Below are 22,254 nucleotides of genomic sequence, written 5' to 3' on the forward strand. Positions count from 1 at the left end.
TTACGGCTGTGGGTAAAAAATATAAAAAATCGGATGAACAGTATATATGGGAGCTATAGCTATATCAGAACCGATCTTCACCAAATTTGACATACTAGCTTCTAGACTCAATTCGGTCGTAAGTGCCAAATTTCATCCCATTTGGGCAAATATTAGACGTTTGGAGCACAATCAAAGGTAAATCGGACGAAGTTATATATGGGAGCTATATCCAAATCTGAACCGATCTCGATAAAATTTAGCAAATGTATTTCTGAGCTGTATTTGATAGATTTCCCCAAATATTGTTGTTACAGAGTGCATATTACGGCTGCGGAGGACAAAAATAACAAATCGGATGATCAATATACAAGGGAGCTATAGCTATATCTGAATCGATCTCTATAAAATTTGGCATACTTATTTTCAGGCCTAATTTGGTTGTATGTGCAAAATTTCATACTATTCGGGCTGATATTACACGTTTGGTGCACAATAAAAAGCAAAACGGACGAAGTTATATACGGGAGCTATATCTAAATTTTGACCGATTATCTCCAATTTCAATAGGGTTCGTCATTGGGCCAAACAAATGATTTGTGCAAAATTTCATCTGGATAGGGTAATAAATGCGAACTGTACTTTGTTCACAAAAATACATGGACAGACGGACGGACGGAGGGACATGCATAATCCGACTCAGAATGTGATTCTATGCAGATCATCAAAAGGAACTATGGGTCTATCTCGTTTCCTTTTGCCTGTTACAAACAAATGCACAAAGACATAATACCCTGACCACCTGGTGATGCATGAAATACATACAGGGCTTCACGAATATTTTCCAAAAAAACACAACCAGGAGAAGGCGCTAAAGACGAAAAACATCTGCAGGTGGCTGTTGCTCCATCGACTAGGCTTTACATAAATAATACTTATATCGTCCTTTCTATAACCTTGAGATTGACTAAAATCGACTCTCATATCAGAAAATAATCCGAAAAGATCCGAAGTTGTGCGGTGATTTCAGACAGTGTACCCATCTATAATATGCCTCAAGTGGGGACCCTTGCATTCGTCTTTTTGGAGTGATACATAAGTTGAAGCTCTCGGCATCCTTAAAATAAATTTATTTGCAAATGATGCAATTGGGCGCCACCAAAAATGATTTTGGAAATTATTACTCCACACCTACAAATCCATGAGAAATTCTTAGGACTATTAAGGATATCGCGCGAAACATCTATTTCCACATCCATTTTCTTTGGGAGAATAACAAAAACTGTTATCTTGTGGTTTCAAATGAAAATTTAAACCAAGAGAATTGAAGGGAAAATATGACCTCTTTTTCGACACGCTTATTAAAGGTACCGGCTTGAAAATTAGCCTCTGCTACTAGAAGACCAAACAGTGTTCTGCTGTATTCTTCGAATTAGGGCAGCTTTGTAAAGACAGTATTTTCTCGAATACAGAATTGATATGCAGCTGGAAGAAAACGTTGATTGTTGAGCTGAATGTCAAATTTTAATTCAATTTAGAAAAAAACTAAAACTTCATTTTTTTTTTTTTAAACAAATATTGAAAATCTTTGATGGTTCGTAATCCTAAATTCTTGGGTAAATTATTACTTCGAAAGAGTTGAGAAAGACTTCCCATAGATCTTCTATCAGCCTTCTGAGTACAATACTAGATATGGTCACACACCCCCGAAATCTACCTGTAAGCCATCATTTTACAGAATCTCTCCAGAATATCTTGTATTTAACGGAGGAATAAAACCATAAACATATTTCATAATTTCAAAAATTCATATAACTTTATTCTACAACAATTGTACACATGTGGTGTTTCTTCACAGTCGAGAAACTGATAATTTTGGAATATGCATTTTTTGGATTTTGGGAAAATTTCCCATCACCTCGTCCGCCCTCAAAAGTATGTACAAAATATTTTATTCTTCCATATTTTATGAGGACCTAAATTGCAGCAGCCAAATCTAAGCCACAATCCTTGCAAGTTCCAAGAATGCATCTGGACCAGTTTTCGCCGGTATTACATCTGCAATAAAAAATATTCAAAATATTAAACATCGTACTCCCACACCTACTTCCTGGTTACTCACATATCCTTCTCATCATATTTTATGGAATTCAGACACTTCTTGCCAGCTTCCAAAATTCTCGGGATTTTACTCTCATCACCACCGTATAGAACATAGGCGGCCCTTAGAAGAACTTCTTCGGTAAGTTTGCCATTTTCATCGAACTGAAAAAAAAAATTATAAAAATTAAAATTTTAATAAATTTAAGGAGAAACATGGGACACGGGAAGAAAAGCAATTGAAGAGATGGAAAATAATGAAAATTTTATATATTTTTAGGAGATAAGTGAGACAGGACAAGAAAAGCAATTGAAAATGGAATAGAAAACTTATTGAGGATCTCTTAGGAAGCAGTACTCCCAATTACTTACCCAGCCACAGTCTCTCATGGTACAGGTACGGAAACACTTGCCTTTCTCATCGTTGGCATCCTTGTGGGCAATCCAGTCGGCTAAAAGAGCTACAATTGAAAAGGAAATCGTTTTAAAAATTCCCTGAGATTCGAATATTACTAATTTTGAAAAAAAAACAAATTCTATCAAGTCGATATTACGAGCTGCCTGGAAATGAGTTATATACAATTCCGTGGGACTCGAATATTACTAATATTGAAAAAATCAAAATTATTCCTGGGCAAAATTAAGGCGATATTAAGAGCTGGAATGGAAATGAAATCAAGCTAACTAAAATTCCGAGAGATTCGAATATGACTAATATTGAAAAATATATATATAAGTTATTCCTGAAAACAATCAAGACGAGATTAAGAGCCGCAATGGAAATGGGTTAAATAAAGATGCGATGGATTCGAATATTACTAATATTGAAAATAATTTCAAATTTATCGATACGGACAAGGACATATCGCTACAGTTGAAAAAGAATCGTTTTAAAAATTCCCTAAGATTCGAATATGATTAATTTTGAAAAAAAAAATCAAATTCTATCAAGTCGATATTAAGGGCTGCCTGGAAATGAGTTACATACAATTCCGTAGGACTCGAGTATTACTAATATTGAAAAAATCAAAATTATTCCTGGGCAAAATTAAGGCGATATTAAGAGCTGGAATGGAAATGAAGTCGATTCAACTGAAATTCCGTGAGATTCGAATATTACTAATATTGAAAAAAAAATAAGTTTTTCCTGTGAAAAATCAAGACGAGATTAAGAGCTGCAATGGAAATGGGTTAAATAAAGTTCCGAGGGAATCGAATATTACTAATATTGAAAATAATTTGAAATTTATCGCTATGGATTCCCTGAGATTCGAATATTACTAATTTTGAAAAAAAAAATCAAATTCTATCAAGTCGATATTAAGAGCTGCCTGGAAATGAGTTGCATACAATTCCGTAAGACTCGAGTATTACTAATATTGAAAAAATCAAAATTATTCCTGGGCAAAATTAAGGCAATATTAAGAGCTGGAATGGAAATGAAATCAAGCTAACTAAAATTCCGTGAGATTCGAATATTACTAATATTCAAAAAAAATATATAGGTTTTTCATGTGAAAAATCAAGACGAGATCAAGAGCTGCAATGGAAATGGGTTAAATAAGGATCCGATGGATTCGAATATTGCAAATATTGAAAATAATTTCAAATTTATCGCTACGGACAAATTCATCGTTACAATTGAAAAAGAAATCGTTTTAAAAATTCCCTGAGATTCGAATATTACTAATTATTTAAAAAAAAAAAAATCAAATTCTATCAAGTCGATATTAAGAGCTGCCTGGAAATGAGTTACATACAATTCCGTGGGACTCGAATATTACTAATATTGAAAAAATCAAAATTATTCCTGGGCAAAATTAAGGCCATATTAAGAGCTACAATGAAAATGAAATCAAGCTAACTAAATTTCCGTAAGATTCGAATATTACTAATATTGAAAAAAATACATAAGTTTTTCCTGTGAAAAATCAAGACGATACTAAGAGCTGCAATGGAAATGAGTTAGATCATGTTCCGAGGGATTCGAATATTACTAAAATTGAAAATAATTTCAAATTTATCGCTACGGACAAGGGCTTATCGCTACAGTTATAAGCGCTAAGTAAATCCAAGTTATTCCGACATTAGGAACTGCAATGGAAACAAAATCGAGTTAAATGAAATTCCCTGGGATTCGAATATTACTAATATTTGTTAAGGATTTCGAAGTTACATATTGAACGCCAGATTTTTTCTATTTGGGAAATAATCTTAGAAGATCATCTATCATTTTTATAAGCTACTACAATTGAAAAGGAAATCGTGTTAAAAATTCCCTGAGATTCGAATATTACTAATTTTGAAAAAAAAAAAAATCAAATTCTATCAAGTCCATATTAAGAGCTGCCTGGAAATGAGTTACATACAATTCCGCGGGACTCGAATATTACTAATATTGAAAAAATCAAAATTATTCCTGTGAAAAATTAAGGCCATATTAGGAGCTACAATGGAAATGAAATCGATTCAACTAAAATTCCGTGAGATTCGAATATTACTAATATTGAAAAAAAAATAAGTTTTTCCTGTGAAAAATCAAGACGAGATTAAGAGCTGCAATGGAAATGGGTTAAATAAAGTTCCGTGGGATTCGAATATTACTAAAATTGAAAATAATTTCAAATTTATCGCTATGGATTCCCTGAGATTCGAATATTACTAATTTTGAAAAAAAAAATCAAATTCTATCAAGTCGATATTAAGAGCTGCCTGGAAATGAGTTGCATACAATTCCGTAAGACTCGAGTATTACTAATATTGAAAAAATCAAAATTATTCCTGGGCAAAATTAAGGCAATATTAAGAGCTGGAATGGAAATGAAATCAAGCTAACTAAAATTCCGTGAGATTCGAATATTACTAATATTCAAAAAAAATATATAGGTTTTTCATGTGAAAAATCAAGACGAGATCAAGAGCTGCAATGGAAATGGGTTAAATAAGGATCCGATGGATTCGAATATTGCAAATATTGAAAATAATTTCAAATTTATCGCTACGGACAAATTCATCGTTACAATTGAAAAAGAAATCGTTTTAAAAATTTCCTGAGATTCGAATATTAATAATTTTGAAAAAAAAAAATCAAATTCTATCAAGTCGATATTAAGAGCTGCCTGGAAATGAGTTACATACAATTCCGTGGGACTCGAATATTACTAATATTGAAAAAATCAAAATTATTCCTGGGCAAAAGTAATGGAAATGAGATAAATAATGTTCCGAGGGATTCGAATATTACTAATATTGAAAATAATTTCAAATTTATCGATACGGACAAGGGCTTAGCGCTACAGTTATAAGAGCTTAGTAAATCCAATTTATTCCTTTGACAATCATATCGATATTAGGAACTGCAATGGGAAAAAAAATCGAGTTAAATGAAATTCCCTGGGATTCGAATATTACTAATATTTGTCAAGGATTTCTATTTGGAAAATAACTTTAAAAGATCATCAATCCTTTTTATAGAAACTAGCCTTCTGGAAGGCCATATATCCACATAAGAAGGCAATATACGCACATGGACAATGAAGACGATATGAAGAGCTGGAAATGAATTGTCGTGGGATGTGAATATTACTAGCACTGAAAAAAATTTCAAATTCCTTTGGACAATCAAGTCGATATTTGGAGCTGCAAAGGGAATGATTTTCAATCAATGGAATATTTCTGATTGGTTATTCGATTCATAGGACATTTTGGGAAAGTCTTCCTTCCACGGAAAGGCTTCTATCTGCTGAGGAGCTAAAGAAACTATTCCACACATAATAAAAACTCAAAAAAACGTCTTCTAAACACGGAGATCCTTTAGAAGATCTCAGCTTTTTATTCTACAAATAGAAGGCTTAAAGAATGTATACTGAAAAAGGAGATCCCATAGAAGATCGTTTCACCCAAAGTATATCCGCAGAGAATCTTGTGCAAATAGAAAAATTCTAGAGACTATTTTCTGGAGAGGACAAATTTGGAGATTGGCGTACCTGGCATCGATGAATAACGCTGTTGAGGTGCAATGGGTTTTCGGCGGCATAGAACGGGGAGAATTAATAAACGGTTTATGTTACCCATATGAAAATATAATTCGATTATTTTTGGTAGCTGTACGACACCTTGGGGCATATTTCTGGAAACTGGTCAGCAAAGAGTCTAAAGTACGAAAACGGAAATATCACCATCGTCCCACTGTTGAGGGGCAATAAGTTTTCGTTGGCGTTGAACGGGGAATTAATAAACGGTTTATGTCACCCATTGGGTACATGAAAATATACCAGAATATACACCTTGGGAGGATTTTTTTGGATCTGGAAACTGGTCAGCATGAGTCACCTCGACATATACATTTTAGACCCCACAAGGTATATATTATATTCTTGATCAGCATAAAATTCTATGTCGATTTACCGATGTCCGTCCGTCTATCCGTCTGTGGAAATCACTCTAGCTTCCGAACGAAATGAAGTAAGTTGATAAAATTGATACTCAAATGTGTACTATATCTGAAGGACTTTTGGTATTGAAAATGGGTCATGTAGGTCAACGTTTTGGTATAGTAGCCCTTATATAATTGTACCTCCCGATATTCGGTATTTTGATGATTTTAGCGACATTTTTCACCGGAATTGTTTCAAATTTGGTATTTTGGTATAAAAACATTTTTTCGAGACTCCTATATAAACGTGGATTTTTTAAAAATATTTTTTCGAGACTCCAATATAAACGTGGATTTTTTAAAAATATTTTTTCGAGACTCCAATATTAACGTGGATTTTTTTAAAAATATTTTTTCGAGACTCCAATATTAACGTGGATTTTTTTAAAAATATTTTTTCGAGACTCCAATATTAACGTGGATTTTTTTAAAAATATTTTTTCGAGACTCCAATATTAACGTGGATTTTTTTAAAAATATTTTTTCGAGACTCCAATATTAACGTGGATTTTTTTAAAAATATTTTTTCGAGACTCCAATATTAACGTGGATTTTTTTAAAAATATTTTTTCGAGACTCCAATATTAACGTGGATTTTTTTAAAAATATTTTTTCGAGACTCCAATATAAACGGGGGTTTTTTAAAAATATTTTTTCGAGACTCCAATATTAACGTGGATTTTTTTAAAAATATTTTTTCGAGACTCCAATATTAACGTGGATTTTTTTAAAAATATTTTTTCGAGACTCCAATATAAACGTGGATTTTTTAAAAATATTTTTTCGAGACTCCAATATTAACGTGGATTTTTTTTAAATATTTTTTCGAGACTCCAATATTAACGTGGATTTTTTAAAAATATTTTTCGAGACTCCAATATTAACGTGGATTTTTTTAAAAATATTTTTTCGAGACTCCAATATAAACGTGGTTTTTTTAAAAATATTTTTTCGAGACTCTAAAATAAACATGTATTTTTTAAAAATATTTTTTCGAGACTCCAATATTAACGTGGATTTTTTAAAAATATTTTTTCGAGACTCCAATATTAACGTGGATTTTTTTAAAAATATTTTTTCGAGACTCCAATATAAACGTGGATTTTTTTAAAAATATTTTTTCGAGACTCCAATATAAACGTGGATTTTTTAAAAATATTTTTTTCGAGACTCCAATATAAACGTGGATTTTTTAAAAATATTTTTTCGAGACTCCTTTCTTAAAAAGAAAATTTCCAAATAAAAAATTATGTTTACTTACCCTTATCCCCGCCATACTCCTTCAGGCAATCTCCAAAAACTTTCTTCAAATCTGATCCCGGGCATTTATCAATCTGAAAATAAAATCCAAAGATATTTAAAATATCCAATAATCAAGTATGGAATTTGAAAACTTACCAGGCCATAACAGCCAACAATGACTAATAGCAAAATTCCGATTATTTTCATTGTTCGTTTCGTTCAAACTATTGATTCCAACTGTTTGTTGATAGTTTATATGGCCTGGTCTAAATATATTTCAGCTTGTACCATGTTACCTAAGCTAGCTAACCTGTTGCCAATGGCCAATGGAAATTATTTTAATTGCATAATTACATATTTGACATATTTTCCATAAATAGAACAGATCTGGAAAAAAAAATTATCTTAAGTCGATAATAATAATCTTTTCAGATCAATACAAAGTTTGTTTACAAAGGCCTTTAATAATGCCTACACAGTTCGGAATATTTGCAAATTATTAATTGATTTTACAATTTCTAGGCAGAATGTCGTCATGGAAGCCGTGTATAAATTTACAACGCTGCCTTTTTTTAATAATTTTAAACTAACACAAGTAAAAAAGCTGTAAGTTTGGCCCGGCCGAACTTGGATTCACTACCAACATTTTTTCTTTTTTATTTTTCACAATTTTTTTTTCCAAAATTATATAGGCATTTCAAATTAGTCATTTTTTAATATATAATCAAAGAGCAGCCGACAAATTAAGACTACATTTCTTGCAGTTTCCCATAATGCATCTGGAAAAGTTTTCACCGCTATTGCACCTGAAATTCGAAAAGGTAACATGTAAATGATATAATGCATGTGTTCTCCTCCTTTTACTTACATATTTTTCTCATCATACTGAATGGTGTCTAGGCATTTTTTACCCGCCTCCATAATTTGTGGTATTTTACTTGCATCGCCGCCATATAGAGCGTAGGCGGATCTTTCGGGAACTTCTTTTTTCAGTTTCCCGTTGGCATCGAACTAGAAAACAAAAGTTATTAGAAGATTTTAATTATTTTTTAAGTTATAAAAACACAAATTGGAATTAGTAATTTTGTCAGTGAAGGGCAGAAGTCTCCCGAGATCCGAGATCACCCGGGAAGGGAAAATTTACGTATATAATTTTGGAGAAAATAATGTATTTTCTTAGAATACAAAAAATTTAACTATACTCTTTACCTAAGTTATAGTAGGAATGGCAGTGGCTATATATGTGAAAGGATATTAAATAATTTCTCTTTCGAGTTGAGCTAAGGCGGAGGCATTGAAAATTAAAATCTATAGAAGTTCCATATATTCCACCAGAAAGTCATGCGTTTCTCCGTTGCTTAGTCAGCTCTTCAGGCATATTAGATGCAATTTCAGTGTCCAGCCGCTTCAAAATCTTCGCATTTCGAAAATCATTCCCTAAACTTACCCAACCGCAGTTCTTCATGGCGCAGGTGCGAAAGCACTTGCTATTGTCATCCTCGGCATTCTTGTGGGCAATCCAGTCGGTTATGAGAGCTAAAATATAAAAGAAAAAATATAATTAATGACAAGTAAAAAAAGCTTTAAGGTTGACCGGGCCTAACTTTGAATACCCTCCACCATTTGGAATGAATTTGGCAATTCTCAAATACAATAAAATCCATTAAAAATTCTGTTAAAATCTTAAAAATGTGGCTTTTATATTGGGGTCTGCACGACGATATGGGCCTGCATAGGTAACTTTTGTCGTAAGCCATTACAATAATCAAATGCGAAACTTAAAAAAAATCGGTGAATAATGTCGCTAAAATCATCAGAATACCCAATATCGGGAGGAACTGTTATATGGGGGCTATACGAAGACGTGGACCTGTAGAGACAATTTTTTGTCTTCAAATATAAACTTCAAATACCAAATTTGAAACAGTTCCGGTGAATAATGTCGCTGAAATCATCAAAATGCCGAATATCGGGAGGTACCGTTATATGGGGGCTATACGAAGATGTAGACCTGCAAAGACAATTTTCTGTGTTAGGCTGTAGTATCGATTATGAACTTCAAACACCAAACTTGAAAGAATTCATGTGAATAATGCAGCTAAAATCATCCAAATACCGAATATCGGGAGGTACCGTTATATGGGGGCTATATGAAGACGTGGACCTGCACAGACAATTTTCTGTCTTAGGCTGTAGTTCCCATTACGAACTTCAAATATCAAATTTGAAACATTTGCGATGAATAATGGCACTTAAATCACCAAAATACTGAAAAATGGGAGGTACCATTATAAGGAGGCTAAACCATAATGTGGACCTACATGGCCCATTTTCAATACCAAAAGTCCTGCAGACATAATATACATTTGAGAAAAATTTTATCAATCTACTTCATTTCGTTCGGAAGCTAGAGTGATTTCCACAGACGGCCAGACGGACGGACGTCGTAAAATCGACATTGAATTTTATGCTGATGAAGAATATATATACTTTGTGGGGTCTACGACGAATATTTAGGGATGTTACAAACGAAATGACGGAGTTAATATACCCTCTTCTCCAAGGTGTAGGGTATAAACATTCAAGGATTCTATAATTTATATATTATTATGTCGAAACGTAACACTTGGACGACCTGTAGTTCGGGAAATAAAGTCAGTAGTAGTTCACTATTGCCTTTTCCTACAGGGAATTTGAAGATAAATTTGAACATTTAATTCTACGCCTCTTGACTTTTTACTGTGGGTGTTGGGGCCATTTCCAAACAATCCCTGGTCGGCCCTTCTGCCGTCATCAACGAATTCCCTTTGCAACAACTTCAACTTGCCGTCTGTGGCTGTAGCAGTCATCTCTCTTTCTCTCTCTCTCTCTGTTGTTAATAAGCAACCAAAACCATAGACAAATGAAGATATAGACAACGAAAAGTTAGTTTTGTCTTTTTTCTAGGTGACTCTCATCATGTTTTGCATAGTCAACATGCTGATTTGCGCGTTCAACCCACTCGACTTCGAAAACACATTTTATCGTTTTTCAAGAATTATCAAGTGAAATTTCCAAATTGTTCGAAGTCATCACGTTTCTTTTATTTTGGAACAATTTTCAACTGAGAAATATCCTACAGTTTTTGTTATTTTTAACGTTTTAGAATTGAGTGACTTCAATATTCCCACTCAAACCCCTGAAACGATATAGACGACATCTGCTGATCCGTTTTATTTCGAAGATAAACGGTGAGAGCATTTCGTTGTCTATATTTTCATTTGTCTATGCCAAAACTTCTTACCCGTGATGCACCAACGAACACCACTGTATTTCTCGAATTTTGGAGGTAATTGATCTTTTCCCAATTGTTAGTAATACTTGATCCACGAGCAATATTCTCCAAGCTATAAATGACACGAGCAATATTTTACATCAACAGCATGATCTGGCTTCAATAATTAATCGCACCTTTTCACCGAGTTATAATTTAATTATCTTTATTTTACTATAGCTCCACTCCGTTCAAATATTTTATTCGAAAAGAAAGACGCTTTTTCTAATTTACTTTTAAAATTAATTTATTAATGTTCCAATGAACATTTCTCCTTGGTTGCGAAATGCGGAATGACAAATTTATAATTAAGTTCTTCTATACAAACAGTACCTTTTTTCTTGCACTGATGCTTCTTCTGATGACACTACTAGCATGCACTCTACAATTCTCATTCTTTTAAAGTTCACGACTCTCTCTCTCCCTCTCTGTTATGGGACTGTTGTTATTCATGCTCTATTCATTTTTATGCTGGAGACAACGGTTTTTCTACAATTATCATAACAAGAGAAAGAGAGTAACAAATGGGAGAAAGAATAACAAGGAACGGTGTTTATGTGGGGTATGTTCAGTAAAAGCTATGGTGATGCTAATGTAGCGTTTCTCATATAAACAGTGGGGTTGTTGAGGGACACGTCAAACACGATTAAAGTATAAAATAATTTGTTGAAATCAAATTTTTCGGAAAAATGTTGACAAATTGGACATTGCGAATGGACCACTTGAGGGAAATTTTTAAAAAATAAATAATCACCCGAAAAGTGTATTCTTTACTCTTTTAAAAAGTCCGATTGGACTCGAATATTGCTAAAATTAAATTAATCTTACCAGAAAATGTTAGGTAAAGACTATTTGATAAAAGCAAAAAGGATTAAAGCCTAAAGGTGAGAGTACATAAAAGGCATTTTTGACGGGTTTCTTCGTAGAAGTTCAAAGGAGTTTTAGGCTGACTTAGTTCAATTTTGACCATACGCTCCTTTGTTCTTTTACGAAGAAGCCAGTAAAAAACCTCTTCTTTGTGTTCTCATTTTTAGAATGTAAAAAAACACGGATTATTTGTGAAATTTATGGGGAGATTTTTTAAATTAATTTGAATGTCAATTACTAGGTAAGAAAAGTATGTAAATACTGTGTGGACACACCAAAAACAATTGAAACTTTAGAGAAAAAAATGTCACGTATAATTTTTGAAATTTATGGCGAATTTTTCCGAGAAGTATTGCCAAACTTGGACCTTAAGAACGTGAGACTTGAAAAGTATATTATTTACTATTTAAAAAGTCCGCAGGGCACTTGAATATTACTTAAATTAAATTAACCCTTAACTACAGACGTCAAATCATACGAACGTTAGTACAGACCACCGGTAATTTTTACCGGTTATATAAAATACATAAAATGTCTGTAAAACAATTGAAAATTTTTTTTAAATATATATCTGATATATATTTTTTGTATACCAAGATCTTGAAAAAGTTTTAAAATTATTTACTTAAATAAAACAGCACAAGTTTTTTTAAAGCAAAATATATTCAGTTATCCCCGAAATTGAAAAATCGTAAATGCTTACCGGTAAAAAATACCGGTCATCTGTAGTTAAGGGTTAATTTCAACGTGACTTATCAGGATATATTGAGTAGATAACTATGTGGACACGCTAAAAAAACGATCGAATCCTTGGAGTATAAAATAGCACAGATAATTTATGGAGTTCAAGTCAATTTCTTCGGAAAAGTGTTGCCACGTTGGGCCTTAAGAATGGGTCACTTCAAATTATTTTTAAAAAATAAACAATCTTCTGAAAATTGTATTCTTTACTTTTTTCAAAAGTCTGGATGCTACTTGAATATTACTAAAATGAAATTAAACTCTGTGTTATGCCCAAGGAAATATTTATTAGAAAAAATATATGAAGACGTTTGAAACCTTAGAGTATAAAATAGCACATGTAAAGTTCAAGTCAATTTTTTTTCGGAAAAGTGATGCCAAATTGGCACGAGCGAATTAGACCACTTCAAGTAGTTTTTAAAAAGGTATATAATCATCTAAAAGGCGTTTTCTTTATTAAAAGTTCGATGGGACTCGAATATTACTAAAATTAAGTTAATATCTACTTCAGATACAACAAAATATTGACACTTCGCGTATTTGTAAAGATCAAGGGTTATAAATGGACGAGGTTGGTTGCATACTATTCTTAGAGCTTCATTTTGAGCTCTCTGGAGCATTTTTAATGAATTAATAAGTTTAAATCCGTAGTTTAACCCATAAGTTAAAATCCGTCAAAATCAAAAAGGTTCCTTTCTAACTATACTTTTTAATAATCCGTGGGATTCGAATGTTACTATTTTTTATGACAAGTGTATATAATATTACTAAGTCCGAATGAAAAAATTCCGATGAGACTCGAATATTACTAAATTTTATCTTCATGCCACTCACCAGGAAATATTTGGAAGCAAGGTATGAAAATATTACAATATTGCGTCTATTTATATTCCATGACAGTAGATTGCTATGATATCCTCTAAATAAGTAGTGCGGTAGGTAGATTTCATTATCATATAACGCAATACAATATAACAAGATGTCAAGTAAATCAAAAATTTAGATTTCTATGTAACTAAACTTTTTAAAAATCCGTTAGATTCGAATATTACTTTTTGTGAATTGTATAAAAAATTAGCCTTATATTACTTTTTTTAAAGAAGTCCCATGAAATTCGAATACAACTAAGTCTGAATTGAATTTCCATTCCTTAAATATAATGCTTTGGTTAACAATAAATTTTTCAAAATACCCCCTGGCAAGAAATAGATACAAGTGGGGAAACTCCTAATGTTATTCTCAGCATTTAGTCCAAATGAGGCTGAAATCATTACAAAATCCTAGAAACTTCTTCAAATTTGTTAACTCCAAAGAGAAAGCGCAGAAATTAGCCTGCAGCATGAAAATCGGTAGTAAAGAGTTAATTTGCCGACTTTTTTCCGTCTAACACCTAAATAGTGTAAATTCCTAATTCGGTACTCATCATATCCACGTCAATATTACTAGGCATAAAATAATTTAGATTTCAGAATTCTTTAAAAAATCCGCTGAAATTCAAATTTTACTAAAAAAATGTATTTTTGATCAAAAATTACTACAAATTGGATATTTATTTTCCTCTCTCCGTCTCCAGCGCAAATAATGTTGTCAAGAGATTCTTTTGAAAAAGTCCGAGGAGTTTTTATTTGCAAATTATATCACTTACCCTTATTTCCACCATGTTGCTTTACGCAATCTCCAAAGACTTTCTTTACCTCACCACCTGGACATATATCAACCTATATTAGATAAAGAATTGAACACATTACTAACAAAAATTAATAATTTTGTTTACAAACTTACAAGGCCATGACAGCATCCGGCAACAATGAATAACAAAATTCCGATCGTCTTCATGGTGCACCCTCAAGTTTCAGACTACAACTGATAGTCGTTTAAATTTCTAATTTGAATATATAAACATCCTTAGTAGAAGTCTGTTATGAAGTCTATATCTCAAATTTATTACCAACACGTTTGTATTCTAGTCATGTCCCAAAATATTGCAATTAATATAAAATATTGAAGCCGGTTTCTATACTCTGAAAAAAGAATCTAGAGCAGTTGAAAATTGCATCAAAAATTCATCTCTACGATATACACATGAAGTAATAGAATTAAATACCGAGAGCGCCATTAAAAAGGTAAGCAAACTTAAATAATGAGAGATTTTAAGCGAGAAAAGAGAGGGAGAGAGAGAAAGATCAATTGTTATCAAGATAATAGAAAATCAATCGAAAACCTGTGTGTACAAAATACTTTGTACATACTCTTCATTGCGGGTGAGGTCCTGGGGAAATCTAAGAACTAAATATTCCAAAAAATTTTTTTCAATTATTCAGCTCTGCGCTGTCGCATACGAAAATGTGTAAGACAATAAAGATGATGATCCACACACACGATACGCTTAGTAGATATGCAAGACCACTTGAAAGAAATGACAAGCAGCCCAGCAATGTTCTCCATTCAATATTAGAATATATAAAAATAATTGTGTGGCTGCGATTAGGTTAAGTTAGTTTTAGTAGTACTTATGAAACATATTTTTAAATAAAAACTATAATTGAATCTACACCCAAACCATTTCTTTATAATTTTAAATTGGTCCTTCGAGCTAGATAGAAAATTGAATTGAGCCTCTGAACCTTTTCCGTATAGAAAAGCTGTCGATAACAACTTTTCCGTATAGAAAAGTTGTCGATAACAACTTTTCCGTATAGAAAAGTTGTCGATAACAACTTTTCCGTATAGAAAAGTTGTCGATAACAACTTTTCCGTATAGAAAAGTTGTCGATAACAACTTTTCCGTATAGAAAAGTTGTCGATAACAACTTTTCCGTATAGAAAAGTTGTCGATAACAACTTTTCCGTATAGAAAAGTTGTCGATAACAACTTTTCCGTATAGAAAAGTTGTCGATAACCACTTTTCCGTATAGAAAAGTTGTCGATAATAACTTTTCCGTATAGAAAAGTTGTCGATAACCACTTTTTCGTATAGAAAAGTTGTCGATAACAACTTTTTCGTATAGAAAAGTTGTCGATAATAACTTTTCCGTATAGAAAAGTTGTCGATAATAACTTTTCCGTATAGAAAAGTTGTCGATAATAACTTTTCCGTATAGAAAAGTTGTCGATAACAACTTTTCCGTATAGAAAAGTCGTCGATAGCAACTTTTATGCATAAAAATGTTGTCGATAACAACTTTTCTATAGAGAAAAGTTGTCGATAACAGCTTTTCCATAGGGAAAAGTTGTCGATAACAACTTTTCCATATAGAATAGCTTTCGATAATTGCTTTTCCATAGAGAAAAGTTGTCGATAACAACTTTTCCGTATAGAAAAGTTGTCGATAACAACTTTTCCGTATAGAAAAGTTGTCGATAACAACTTTTCCGTATAGAAAAGTCGTCGATAGCAACTTTTATGCATAAAAATGTTGTCGATAACAACTTTTCTACAGAAAAAAGTTGTCGATAACAGCTTTTCCATAGGGAAAAGTTGTCGATAACAACTTTTCCTTATAGAATAGCTTTCGATAATTGCTTTTCCATAGAGAATAGTTGTCGATAACAACTTTTCTATGGAGAAAGGGTGTCGATAACAATTGTTCTATAAAGAAAAGTTTTCGATAACAGTTTTTCTATAGAGAAAAGTTGTCGATAACAACTTTTCTATGGAGAAAAGTTGTCGATAACAACTTTTCTATGGAGAAAAGTTGTCGATAACAACTTTTCTATGGAGAAAAGTTGTCGATAACAACTTTTCTATGGAGAAAAGGTGTCGATAACAACTATTCTGTACAGAAAACATGTCGATTACAACTATTCTGTACAGAAAAGTTGTCGATAACAACTTTTCCGTATAGGGAAATGCGGTCGATAATAAAAATTTTGTATTATTTATTTAAATAAATGAAATAATAAAGTAACATATTCGGCTTCTTTATTGTAATTATTAACATCAAAATGACACAATTTTATACGTTGAGGACCAAACCGCAATGCTTGCAATGTTCTATAACGCATCTCGACCAATTTTCGCCGTTGTGACATCTAAAAATTGAATATTTAATGAATTTCAATTCCTAAAATCAATATCCCCATTTACTTACACATTCTTCTCGTAGTGCATTAGGCCTCTGCAGGCTTGAACAGCCTGATGTATGGCTGCAACCTTGTCCACATCACCGCCACTTAAGATGTGGGCCAGACCCACAGAAACATCGTCATTAATCGTACCCTCTCTATTGAGCTTTGGATAAAGAATGAAATCAACTATTTATTTTTTACAAAACACAAACTCCTCACTCACAACTCCACACTTCCTCATGGTACAGGCCCGAAAACATTTCTCATTTTCATTATCGGTTGGTTTGAATTCCTGCCAATTGGCAATGAATGCCGTGTCGCCGCCATGTTCGAATAAACATTCTTCATAGACCGTGTGGAAATATTCACCCAGGCAATTGTAATTCTACCGAAGATTTATAAGAAATTTAATTTGAATTTCATTTTTTAAAGGAGAATTGACTTACAAAACCGCAAGAAACTGCCAGACCGCATACTAGAATTATTAACACTTTCATTGCACAAAACAATATTCAACCTGGAGTACACTTTCCATAGCTTATATACCGAAGCTGAAAAAGTTCTAATAAATTTAATTATCACATACCTGCTAATATGACAGTTATTAATTGGCAAATATGCGATCCAAGGACTAAAGAAGTCCAACTGGATTATAAATCATTGTGTTGAGAGGAAAGATTTATTAGAAAGGAGTAAAATTAGCGTCGGTCGAAAACAAAGAATTTGTCGATAAAAATTTCTCTGTATAGAAAAGTTGTCGATAACAATTTTCCGCAAAGAAAAGTAGTCGATAACAACTATTCAATATAGAAAATTTGCCGACAACAATAATTCTATTTAGAAAAGTTGTCGGTAACATCTCTTACGCATAGAAAAGTCGTCGATAATAAATTTTCTGCATAGAAAATTTGTCGATAACAGCTATTCTGAATTGAAAAGTTGTCGATAACAACTATTCTGTATAGAAAAGTTGTCGATAACAACTTTTCGGCATAGAAAAGTTGTCGATAACAATTTTCCGGTATAGAAAAGTTGTCGACAATAACTTTTTGTTGCAGAAAAGTTGTCGATAATAACTTTTCGTTGCAGAAAAGTTGTCGATAACAACTATTCTGTATAGAAAAGTTGTCGATAACAACTATTCTGTATAGAAAAGTTGTCGATAACAACTATTCTGTATAGAAAAGTTGTCGATAACAACTGTTCTGTATAGAAAAGTTGTCGATAACAACTGTTCTGTATAGAAAAGTTGTCGATAACAACTTTTCCGCATAGAAAAGTTGTCGATAACAACTTTTCCGCATAGAAAAGTTGTCGATAACAACTTTTCCGCATAGAAAAGTTGTCGATAACAACTTTTCCGCATAGAAAAGTTGTCGATAACAACTTTTCCGCATAGAAAAGTTGTCGATAACAACTTTTCCGCATAGAAAAGTTGTCGATAACAACTTTTCCGCATAGAAAAGTTGTCGATAACAACTTTTCCGCATAGAAATGTTGTCGATAACAACTTTTCCGCATAGAAAAGTTGTCGATAACAACTTTTCCGCATTGAAAAGTTGTCGATAACAACTTTTCCGCATTGAAAAGTTGTCGATAACAACTTTTCCGCATAGAAAAGTTGTCGATAACAACTTTTCCGCATAGAAAAGTTGTCGATAACAACTATTCTATGTAGAAAAGTTGTCGACAACAACTATTCTATACAGAAAAGTTGTCGATAACAACTATTCTATAAAGGAAAGTTGTCGATAACAACTATTCTATATAGGAAAGTTGTCGATAGCAACTATTCTATATAGGAAAGTTGTCGATAGCAACTATTCTATATAGGAAAGTTGTCGATAACACCTGTTCTATATAGAAAAGTTGTCAATGACAATTATTCTATATAGAAAAGTTGTCAATGACAATTATTCTATACAGAAAAGTTGTCGATAACAACTATTCTATATAGAAAAGTTGTCGATAACAACTATTATCTTTAAAAAATGTTGTCAATAACAACTATTTTATATAGAAAATTTGTCGATAACAACTATTCTATATAGAAAAGTTGTCGATAACAACTATTCTATATAGAAAAGTTGTCGATAACAACTATTCTATATAGAAAAGTTGTCGATAACAACTATTCTATATAGAAAAGTTGTCGATAACAACTATTCTATATAGAAAAGTTGTCGATAACAACTATTCTATATAGAAAAGTTGTCGATAACAACTATTCTATATAGAAAAGTTGTCGATAACAACTATTCTATATAGAAAAGTTGTCGATAACAACTATTCTATATAGAAAAGTTGTCCATAACAACTATTCTATATAGAAAAGTTGTCGATAACAACTATTCTATATAGAAAAGTTGTCGATAACAACTATTCTATATAGAAAAGTTGTCGATAACAACTATTCTATATAGAAAAGTTGTCGATAACAACTATTCTATATAGAAAAGTTGTCGATAACAACTATTCTGTATAGAAAAGTTGTCGATAACAACTATTCTATATAGAAAAGTTTTCGATAACACCTGTTCTATATAGAAAAGTTGTCAATAACAATTATTCTATACAGAAAAGTTGTCGATAACAACTATTCTATATAGAAAAGTTGTCGATAACAACTATTCTATATAGAAAAGTTGTCGATAACAACTTTTCCTTATAGAAAAGTTGTCGATAACAACTTTTCCTTATAGAAAAGTTGTCGATAACAACTTTTCCTTATAGAAAAGTTGTCGATAACAACTTTTGCGTATAGAAAAGTTGTCGATAACATCTTTTCCGTATAGAAAAGTTGTCGATAACAACTATTCTATACAGAAAAGTTGTCGATAACAACTTTTCCGCATTGAAAAGTTGTCGATAACAACTTTTCCGCATTGAAAAGTTGTCGATAACAACTTTTCCGCATTGAAAAGTTGTCGATAACAACTTTTCTGCATAGAAAAGTTGTCGATAACAACTTTTCCGCATTGAAAAGTTGTCGATAACAACTTTTCCGCATTGAAAAGTTGTCGATAACAACTTTTCCGCATTGAAAAGTTGTCGATAACAACTTTTCCGCATTGAAAAGTTGTCGATAACAACTTTTCCGCATTGAAAAGTTGTCGATAACAACTTTTCTGCATAGAAAAGTTGTCGATAACAACTTTTCTGCTCCCTATAATGCCACTTAAACTCCCTAAATTAAATACATTCTACTTCGATTTCCATTAGATCCTTTATTAAAGCTTCAACTCCAAACCACAACGTTTACACTGTTCAGTTATGCACCTAGACCAATTTTCGGTGTTTTCACATCTATAAATGTAAACGGATTAAAAATAGAATAAATCTCTACAAATGTTTGCTTTGTTTACATATTATCTCCATATTGCATTAGATTTCTACAGGCTCGGGCCGCCTGTTCTATGGATGGCACTTTGCTTCGATTGCCACCGCTTAACATTATGGCTAGGCCCAGGGGAACATCCTCTTTAATTTTTGCCTCCTCATCCAACTGCAAGAAAATGTTTATTCACAAATAGAATGGTACCACGTTGGGCCTGATCCGACTTACAAAGTCACATTTTCTTAGAACACATGCCCGGAAACACTTTTCGTTGGTATCCACAGATTTTCGAAATCCAGCCCAATTTGTTGTGTAGGCTAACAAAAAAAGCAGATTATTTTTGTAATGACTTTTTGAGGGATTGAAACACCTACCCTTATTGCCGCCATGCTCAAACGTGCATTCATCAAAAGCTGTACCCAAATATTTGTCCAGGCACCTGGGATCCTGAAGGAGAATTGATTGTTAATTCCATACTTTGGAAGGATTTAAGATTTTCTGAACTTACAAAACAATAGCAAATGGTGCAGATTGCCAACAAGGCTAGAATTACGGCCTGCATTCTTGGTTAAATTAAACTTAGATCTGAGAAATTTCTTGTCTTTTTATATAATTTTACAATTCGTTTTTAGGCTGAACCAATTAACCTCCTTTAACTGTTTTTTTGATTACCATAAATTTGCCATAAAAATTCTAGAACGGTATATTTTAATCATATTCAAAATATTCATTTATGCGCAACAATTTGTTTCAGCACAACAACAGCATTTCTTATAAAGACAACAATAACTCACTACAGGACAGTGGTCGATAACAAAATGTATCTCTTGAAATTGCGTTGATAAATAGGGTTCATGGAAAAATTGTCGATAATGAAATTAATCTACGGAAAAGTCTGTTGTTTTCTGTATAGGAAAGTTGTCGATAACTACTTTTCAGTATAGGAAAGTTGTCGATAACAACTTCTCCGCATAGGAAAGTTGTAGATAACAACTATTCTATACAGAATAGTTGTTATCGACGACTTTTCTATACAGAATAGTTGTTATCGACAACTTTTCTATACAGAATAGTTGTTATCGACAACTTTTCTATACAGAATAGTAGTTATCGACAACTTTTCTATACAGAATAGTTGTTATCGACAACTTTTCTATACAGAATAGTTGTTATCGACAACTTTTCTATACAGAATAGTTGTTATCGACAACTTTTCTATACAGAATAGTTGTTATCGACAACTTTTCTATACAGAATAGTTGTTATCGACAACTTTTCTATACAGAATAGTTGTTATCGACAACTTTTCTATACAGAATAGTTGTTATCGACAACTTTTCTATACAGAATAGTTGTTATCGACAACTTTTCTATACAGAATAGTTGTTATCGACAACTTTTCTATACAGAATAGTTGTTATCGACAACTTTTCTATACAGAATAGTTGTTATCGACAACTTTTCTATACAGAATAGTTGTTATCGACAACTTTTCTATACAGAATAGTTGTTATCGACAACTTTTCTATACAGAATAGTTGTTATCGACAACTTTTCTATACAGAATAGTTGTTATCGACAACTTTTCTATACAGAATAGTTGATATCGACAACTTTTCTATGCAGAACAGTTGTTATCGAAAAGTTTTCTATGCGGAAAAGTTGTTATCGACAACTTTTCTATGCAGAACAATTGTTATCGAAAAGTTTTCTATGCGGAAAAGTTGTTATCGACAACTTTTCTATGCAGAACAGTTGTTATCGACAACTTTTCTATGCAGTACAATTGTTATCGACAACTTTTCTATGCAGAACAATTGTTATCGACAACTTTTCTATGCAGAACAATTGTTATCGACAACTTGTCTATACAGAACAGTTGTTATCGACAACTTTTCTATGCAGAACAGTTGTTATCGACAACTTTCCTATGCAGAACTGTTGTTATTGACAACTTTTCTATGCAGAACAGTTGTTATCGACAACTTTTTTATGCAGAACAGTTGTTATCGACAACTTTTCTATGCAGTACAATTGTTATCGACAACTTTTCTATGCAGAACAATTGTTATCGACAACTTTTCTATGCAGAACAGTTGTTATCGACAACTTGTCTATGCAGAACAGTTGTTATCGACAACTTTTCTATGCAGAACAGTTGTTATCGACAA

General features: G+C 32.3%; 4 protein-coding genes across 4 annotated transcripts; all 4 read right to left on the reverse strand.

Annotated features, from left to right (window-relative positions):
• Window positions 1-1,768: 1,768 nt before the first annotated feature.
• LOC101888801 (general odorant-binding protein 28a-like) lies at window positions 1,769-8,069 on the reverse strand. Its single transcript, XM_005175705.4, has 5 exons — window positions 7,913-8,069; window positions 7,776-7,848; window positions 2,452-2,540; window positions 2,102-2,244; window positions 1,769-2,037 (listed from the first exon to the last, which is right to left on the reverse strand). Exons 1-5 carry the CDS (start codon window positions 7,961-7,963, stop codon window positions 1,956-1,958), a joined length of 438 nt encoding a protein of 145 aa, XP_005175762.2. The 5' UTR covers window positions 7,964-8,069; the 3' UTR covers window positions 1,769-1,955.
• Window positions 8,070-8,367: 298 nt separating this feature from the next.
• On the reverse strand, window positions 8,368-14,603 carry LOC131802314 (general odorant-binding protein 28a-like). The gene is made up of 5 exons (XM_059122377.1): window positions 14,460-14,603; window positions 14,323-14,395; window positions 9,204-9,292; window positions 8,625-8,767; window positions 8,368-8,562 (listed from the first exon to the last, which is right to left on the reverse strand). Exons 1-5 carry the CDS (start codon window positions 14,511-14,513, stop codon window positions 8,481-8,483), a joined length of 441 nt encoding a protein of 146 aa, XP_058978360.1. The 5' UTR covers window positions 14,514-14,603; the 3' UTR covers window positions 8,368-8,480.
• A 1,934-nt stretch (window positions 14,604-16,537) lies between these two features.
• Window positions 16,538-17,328, reverse strand: LOC105261960 (uncharacterized). Its single transcript, XM_011295139.3, has 4 exons — window positions 17,193-17,328; window positions 16,970-17,131; window positions 16,770-16,909; window positions 16,538-16,710 (listed from the first exon to the last, which is right to left on the reverse strand). Exons 1-4 carry the CDS (start codon window positions 17,241-17,243, stop codon window positions 16,635-16,637), a joined length of 429 nt encoding a protein of 142 aa, XP_011293441.2. The 5' UTR covers window positions 17,244-17,328; the 3' UTR covers window positions 16,538-16,634.
• A 2,625-nt stretch (window positions 17,329-19,953) lies between these two features.
• On the reverse strand, window positions 19,954-20,741 carry LOC131802347 (general odorant-binding protein 19d-like). The gene is made up of 5 exons (XM_059122521.1): window positions 20,592-20,741; window positions 20,458-20,530; window positions 20,312-20,400; window positions 20,112-20,251; window positions 19,954-20,052 (listed from the first exon to the last, which is right to left on the reverse strand). Exons 1-5 carry the CDS (start codon window positions 20,643-20,645, stop codon window positions 19,977-19,979), a joined length of 432 nt encoding a protein of 143 aa, XP_058978504.1. The 5' UTR covers window positions 20,646-20,741; the 3' UTR covers window positions 19,954-19,976.
• Between the last annotated feature and the right edge of the window lie 1,513 nt (window positions 20,742-22,254).

The sequence above is a fragment of the Musca domestica genome, unplaced genomic scaffold, assembly GCF_030504385.1.
Source record: "Musca domestica strain aabys unplaced genomic scaffold, Musca_domestica.polishedcontigs.V.1.1 20, whole genome shotgun sequence".
Classification (NCBI taxonomy): domain Eukaryota; kingdom Metazoa; phylum Arthropoda; class Insecta; order Diptera; family Muscidae; genus Musca; species Musca domestica.